The sequence below is a fragment of the Salmo salar genome, chromosome ssa16 (genome assembly GCF_905237065.1).
Source record: "Salmo salar chromosome ssa16, Ssal_v3.1, whole genome shotgun sequence".
Lineage (NCBI taxonomy): Eukaryota > Metazoa > Chordata > Actinopteri > Salmoniformes > Salmonidae > Salmo > Salmo salar.
This window is the reverse complement of record NC_059457.1, coordinates 96,120,576-96,128,075: the sequence shown is the minus strand read 5'-3', so window position 1 is coordinate 96,128,075 and position 7,500 is coordinate 96,120,576. Positions and strand designations below refer to the sequence as shown.

General features: G+C 49.6%; 1 protein-coding gene across 4 annotated transcripts in view; it reads left to right on the top strand.

The window, feature by feature from the left end:
• LOC106575059 (FERM, ARHGEF and pleckstrin domain-containing protein 1) overlaps window positions 1–7,500 on the top strand; it is a 104,815-nt gene that overhangs the window by 12,881 nt on the left and 84,434 nt on the right. For all 4 annotated transcript variants that reach the window (XM_045698443.1, XM_045698442.1, XM_045698440.1 and 1 more), the window contains exons 2-3: window positions 3,397–3,606; window positions 6,064–6,168. In XM_045698443.1, coding sequence (XP_045554399.1) covers window positions 3,442–3,606; window positions 6,064–6,168 — 270 coding nt within the window. In that variant the 5' untranslated portion in view covers window positions 3,397–3,441. The remainder of the gene's footprint in view (window positions 1–3,396; window positions 3,607–6,063; window positions 6,169–7,500) is intronic.

The following is a 7,500-nucleotide window of genomic DNA, read 5'->3' as shown; positions in this document are numbered from 1 at the left end:
TATCTCCTGGGGATCTACTGTATCTCTGGGGATCTACTGTATCTCTGGGGATCTACTGTATCTCTGGGGATCTACTGTATCTCTGGGGATCTACTGTATCTCTGGGGATCTACTGTAGCTGAAATACTTATTTATCTCTGGGGATCTACTGTAGCTGAAAGACTGATTTATCTCTGGGGATCTACTGTAGCTGAAAGACTGATTTATCCTCTGGGGATCTACTGTAGCTGAAAGACTGATTTATCCTCTGGGGATCTACTGTAGCTGAAATACTGATTTATCTCTGGGGATCTACTGTAGCTGAAAGACTGATTTATCTCTGGGGGATCTACTGTAGCTGAAAGACTGATTTATCTCTGGGGGATCTACTGTAGCTGAAAGACTGATTTATCTCTGGGGGATCTACTGTAGCTGAAAGACTGATTTATCTCTGGGGGATCTACTGTAGCTGAAAGACTGATTTATCTCTGGGGGATCTACTGTAGCTGAAAGACTGATTTATCCATGGGGGATCTACTGTAGCTGAAAGACTGATTTATCTCTGGGGATCTACTGTAGCTGAAAGACTGATTTATCTCTGGGGGATCTACTGTAGCTGAAAGACTGATTTATCTCTGGGGGATCTACTGTAGCTGAAAGACTGATTTATCTCTGGGGGATCTACTGTAGCTGAAAGACTGATTTATCTCTGGGGGGATCTACTGTAGCTGAAAGACTGATTTATCTCTGGGGGATCTACTGTAGCTGAAAGACTGATTTATCTCTGGGGATCTACTGTAGCTGAAATACTGATTTATCTCTGGGGGATCTACTGTAGCTGAAATACTGATTTATCCATGGGGGATCTACTGTAGCTGAAAGACTGATTTATCCATGGGGGATCTACTGTAGCTGAAAGACTGATTTATCTATGGGGGATCTACTGTAGCTGAAAGACTGATTTATCTCTGGGGATCTACTGTTAGCTGAAATACTGATTTATCTCTGGGGATCTACTGTTAGCTGAAATACTGATTTATCTTTGGGGATCTACTGTATCTCTGGGGATCTACTGTAGCTGAAAGACTGATTTATCCTCTGGGGATCTACTGTAGCTGAAATACTGATTTATCCTCTGGGGATCTACTGTAGCTGAAAGACTGCTATTTTTCTAGGAAGGTCGCGTGCTTTTCTGTCGTCTGTCAAATCCCTCAACCTTTGACGCTGTCACCTATTTAGTCTTTAGATCAGTCGACAGGAGAATGTCGGAAGGAACTTGTGTAGGATGAGATGAAATCAGCCCGGGCCACGCCTGATCTGGTCTGAGATTGATGACGTCACTGCTGTGGAATGTTGCGTTTTGTAGACGGTAAAGTGCTCTACCAAAACGGGAGCCTTCGGAGGTCCGTTTTGTGTTTTGTGTTCCAGACATTCAGCCGCTGGCTCCGTTAGTGGCTAGGGGGGGGGGGTAGAGGAGGAGGAGAGCTGTCGTTCCACTGACGTTGAGGAGGATAGGCCCCGAGGGCCGAGGGACAGAGGTATGTTCTTTCTCATCATTCAACCTCCTCTAATTCCTCTGTGTCTGTCTGCATCGACGTTACTGTCTGGTTTAGTCGGCCCCAGCTAAAATACCATTGGGTTTTCTAGACTTGTGTCATCGTCATGGAGGGAAGGAGTCTAGTGACTCATCTGCAAGCTGGCTGAAAGTGTGACCACCGATGGGGTTCACTCCCTCAGATGAAATGCTCTCTGATTCAGAAAGAGAAGTCCTCTATCTGGCCTGGTTGAGACAGGGAAGTCCTCTATCTGGTCTGGTTGAGACAGGGAAGTCCTCTATCAGACAGACGGTATCTGGCCTGGTTCATACTGTTACAGACAGACAGACGGTATCTGGCCTGGTTCATACTGTTACAGACAGACGGTATCTGGCCTGGTTCATACTGTTACAGACAGACAGACAGACGGTATCTGGCCTGGTTCATACTGTTACAGACAGACGGTATCTGGCCTGGTTCATACTGTTACAGACAGACGGTATCTGGCCTGGTTCATACTGTTACAGACAGACAGACGGTATCTGGCCTGGTTCATACTGTTACAGACAGACAGACGGTATCTGGCCTGGTTCATACTGTTACAGACAGACAGACGGTATCTGGCCTGGTTCATACTGTTACAGACAGACAGACGGTATCTGGCCTGGTTCATACTGTTACAGACAGACAGTATCTGGCCTGGTTCATACTGTTACAGACAGACGGTATCTGGCCTGGTTCATACTGTTACAGACAGACAGACAGACAGACGGTATCTGGCCTGGTTCATACTGTTACAGACAGACAGACGGTATCTGGCCTGGTTCATACTGTTACAGACAGACAGACGGTATCTGGCCTGGTTCATACTGTTACAGACAGACAGACAGACAGTATCTGGCCTGGTTCATACAGACAGACAGACAGACAGACAGACAGACAGACAGACAGACAGACAGACAGACAGTATCTGGCCTGGTTCATACAGACAGACAGTATCTGGCCTGGTTCATACAGACAGACAGTATCTGGCCTGGTTCTCACAGTAATTGTCTGTCCTTTTTTTGGGCTGAATACTTATATTCCCATGGCAACCCGCGTCTGTTCTGGGAATATGTCGTGGCCTTGCTGATCCGGCTCGGTCTCTGCTCAGTGTCTCGGTCCTCTCAGACTCGGAGCGCTTCCTGAAACAACTGGCTGTTAGTATGAAAACAGACACTCTGTCCTCTAAAGCTGTGGTCCTCAGCTGGTTTTAGGACCCAAATTTAACTAGGTTTTCTGATATTTGCGTTGCCAAAATACAATCTGGGAAACTATATATTTTTTTAAAATACTATATTGATATTAAATGTAGCTATTATATTATAATTAATTATATAACAAGGGAACAACATTCCCACTTCTTTCATTGTCAATAATAACATTTTGACGTTATTCTTGATGAAGAATGTTAATAAACTCCCTGGTTTGAAACACTAAATCAGCCTGCTAATAGAATGTTAATTAACTCCCTGGTTTGAAACACTAAATCAGCCTGCTAATAGAATGTTAATTAACTCCCTGGTTTGAAACACTAAATCAGCCTGCTAATAGAATGTTAATAAACTCCCTGGTTTGAAACACTAAATCAGCCTGCTAATAGAATGTTAATTAACTCCCTGGTTTGAAACACTAAATCAGCCTGCTAATAGAATGTTAATTAACTCCCTGGTTTGAAACACTAAATCAGCCTGCTAATAGAATGTTAATTAACTCCCTGGTTTGAAACACTAAATCAACTATAAATAGCCCTGCTAATAGCTGTATATGGGGAAACGTCCGTCTCCATACATGTCCTTGTTTTCAGAGTGGATCCTGTACACGTCTCCCTGTCTGTCCTCAGGTGTGTGAGGGTAGTGGAGAGGCTGGTTCTGCTGACTGAGGCACCATGGTAGATCCGGCAGACAGGGCGGTGGAGAGGCTGGCGATCCCAGAGAGTTTAGGGGTGTCTGCCCTGGAACCAGGCCAGCGACTCCCATCCACGCCCCCAGGACGACAGGTCTCCATCCGGGTACAGCTGCTGGACGACGTCACGGAGGTTTTCGACATATCAGTGAGTACAGGAACTATTTAGCTCTATGGGAGGAATGACATGCTGGAGCAATCACAATGCTTTGGATGAGGTCCATAGTTCCCAGGCTCTGGTACCAATGCTTTAGATGAGGTCCATAGTTCACAGGCTCTGGTACCAATGCTTTAGATGAGGTCCATAGTTCCCAGGCTCTGGTACCAATGCTTTGGATGAGGTCCATAGTTCCCAGGCTCTGGTACCAATGCTTTGGATGAGGTCCATAGTTCACAGGCTCTGGTACCAATGCTTTGGATGAGGTCCATAGTTCCCAGGCTCTGGTACCAATGCTTTGGATGAGGTCCATAGTTCACAGGCTCTGGTACCAATGCTTTAGATGAGGTCCATAGTTCCCAGGCTCTGGTACCAATGCTTTAGATGATGTCCATAGTTCACAGGCTCTGGTACCAATGCTTTGGATGAGGTCCATAGTTCCCAGGCTCTGGTACCAATGCTTTAGATGAGGTCCATAGTTCACAGGCTCTGGTACCAATGCTTTGGATGAGGTCCATAGTTCCCAGGCTCTGGTACCAATGCTTTAACACTGAAGGATCAATCCTTCACATTCTCTTGGCTGTCGGGGCGGCAGGTAGCCTAGTGGTTAAAGTGTTGGACTTGTAACCGAAAGGTTGCAAGATCGAATCCCCGAGCTGATAAGGTAGAAATCTGTCGTTCTGCCCCTGAACAAGGCAGTTAACCCACTGTTCCCCTGAACGAGGCAGTTAACCCACTGTTCCCCTGAACGAGGCAGTTAACCCCACTGTTCCCCTGAACGAGGCAGTTAACCCACTGTTCCCCTGAACGAGGCAGTTAACCCACTGTTCCCCTGAACGAGGCAGTTAACCCACTGTTCCCCTGAACGAGGCAGTTAACCCACTGTTCCCCTGAACGAGGCAGTTAACCCACTGTTCCCCTGAACGAGGCAGTTAAACCACTGTTCCCCTGAACGAGGCAGTTAACCCACTGTTCCCCTGAACGAGGCAGTTAACCCACTGTTCCCCTGAACGAGGCAGTTAATCCACTGTTCCCCTGAACGAGGCAATTAACCCACTGTTCCCCTGAACGAGGCAGTTAACCCACTGTTCCCCTGAACGAGGCAGTTAACCCACTGTTCCCCTGAACGAGGCAGTTAACCCACTGTTCCCCTGAACGGGGCAGTTAACCCACTGTTCCCCTGAACGAGGCAGTTAACCCACTGTTCCCCTGAACGAGGCAGTTAACCCACTGTTCCCCTGAACGAGGCAGTTAACCCACTGTTCCCCTGAACGAGGCAGTTAACCCACTGTTCCCCTGAACGAGGCAGTTAACCCACTGTTCCCCTGAACGAGGCAGTTAACCCACTGTTCCCCTGAACGAGGCAGTTAACCCACTGTTCCCCTGAACGAGGCAGTTAACCCACTGTTCCCCTGAACGAGGCAGTTAACCCACTGTTCCTAGGCCGTCATTGAAAATAAGAATTTGTTCTTAACTGACTTGCCTGGTTAAATAAAGACATATATACACTACTGTTTAAAACACCAGATATATACATATATACAGCAACGGGCCCCAGCCAAGGCTCTGTCTGTAACCTGGTGTGTTCTGCTCTCTCTCCCCACAGCAACGGGCCCCAGCCAAGGCTCTGTCTGTAACCTGGTGTGTTCTGCTCTCTCCCCACAGCAACGGGCCCCAGCCAAGGCTCTGTCTGTAACCTGGTGTGTTCTGCTCTCTCTCTCCACAGCAACGGGCCCCAGCCAAGGCTCTGTCTGTAACCTGGTGTGTTCTGCTCTCTCTCCCCACAGCAACGGGCCCCAGCCAAGGCTCTGTCTGTAACCTGGTGTGTTCTGCTCTCTCTCCCCACAGCAACGGGCCCCAGCCAAGGCTCTGTCTGTAACCTGGTGTGTTCTGCTCTCTCTCCCCACAGCAACGGGCCCCAGCCAAGGCTCTGTCTGTAACCTGGTGTGTTCTGCTCTCTCTCCCCACAGCAACGGGCCCCAGCCAAGGCTCTGTTTGACCTGGTGTGTTCTGCTCTCTCTCCACAGCAACGGGCCCCAGCCAAGGCTCTGTCTGTAACCTGGTGTGTTCTGCTCTCTCTCCACAGCAACGGGCCCCAGCCAAGGCTCTGTCTGTAACCTGGTGTGTTCTGCTCTCTCTCTCCACAGCAACGGGCCCCAGCCAAGGCTCTGTCTGTAACCTGGTGTGTTCTGCTCTCTCTCCACAGCAACGGGCCCCAGCCAAGGCTCTGTCTGTAACCTGGTGTGTTCTGCTCTCTCTCTCCACAGCAACGGGCCCCAGCCAAGGCTCTGTCTGTAACCTGGTGTGTTCTGCTCTCTCTCCACAGCAACGGGCCCCAGCCAAGGCTCTGTCTGTAACCTGGTGTGTTCTGCTCTCTCTCTCCACAGCAACGGGCCCCAGCCAAGGCTCTGTCTGTAACCTGGTGTGTTCTGCTCTCTCTCTCCACAGCAACGGGCCCCAGCCAAGGCTCTGTTTGACCTGGTGTGTGTCCATCTGAACCTGGCTGAAAGAGACTACTTCGGTCTACAGTACCAGAACTCCAGAAGGATGATGGTGAGACCGAAGTTCTTTATACACTATGACGTGTCCCAAATGGATCCCTGTATTCTATATAGCTCACTACCTCTGCCCAGAGCATTATGCCATGCCTACTTTTCTGTTGCACTCTCTCAGTACTGGCCCCTGGACAGTGTTCCTGGTGACTCTCAATACTGGCCCCTGGACAGTGCTACTGACTGGTGACTCTCAATACTGGCCCCTGGACAGTGGTACTGGTGACTCTCAATACTGGCCCCTGGACAGTGGTACTGGTGACTCTCAATACTGGCCCCTGGACAGTGCTACTGACTGGTGACTCTCAATACTGGCCCCTGGACAGTGCTACTGACTGGTGACTCTCAATACTGGCCCCTGGACAGTGGTACTGACTGGTGACTCTCAATACTGGCCCCTGGACAGTGTTACTGGTGACTCTCAATACTGGCCCCTGGACAGTGCTACTGACTGGTGACTCTCAATACTGGCCCCTGGACAGTGTTACTGGTGACTCTCAATACTGGCCCCTGGACAGTGCTACTGACTGGTGACTCTCAATACTGGCCCCTGGACAGTGCTACTGACTGGTGACTCTCAATACTGGCCCCTGGACAGTGGTACTGGTGACTCTCAATACTGGCCCCTGGACAGTGCTACTGACTGGTGACTCTCAATACTGGCCCCTGGACAGTGGTACTGACTGGTGACTCTCAATACTGGCCCCTGGACAGTGGTACTGGTGACTCTCAATACTGCGTAAAGCAGCCAGACTCCATACAGCCTGGGGTTAAAGGGGTTAAAGCAGCCAGACTCTATACAGCCTGGGGTTAAAGGGGTTAAAGCAGCCAGACTCCATACAGCCTGGGGTTAAAGCAGCCAGACTCCATACAGCCTGGGGTTAAAGCAGCCAGACTCCATACAGCCTGGGGTTAAAGCAGCCAGACTCCATACAGCCTGGGGTTAAAGCAGCCAGACTCCATACAGCCTGGGGTTAAAGGGGTTAAAGCAGCCAGACTCCACACAGCCTGGGGTTAAAGCAGCCAGACTCCATACAGCCTGGGGTTAAAGCAGCCAGACTCCATACAGCCTGGGGTTAAAGCAGCCAGACTCCATACAGCCTGGGGTTAAAGCAGCCAGACTCCATACAGCCTGGGGTTAAAGCAGCCAGACTCCATACAGCCTGGGGTTAAAGCAGCCAGACTCCATACAGCCTGGGGTTAAAGCAGCCAGACTCCATACAGCCTGGGGTTAAAGGGGTTAAAGCAGCCAGACTCCATACAGCCTGGGGTTAAAGGGGTTAAAGCAGCCAGACTCCATACAGCCTGGGGTTAAAGCAGCCAGACTCCATAC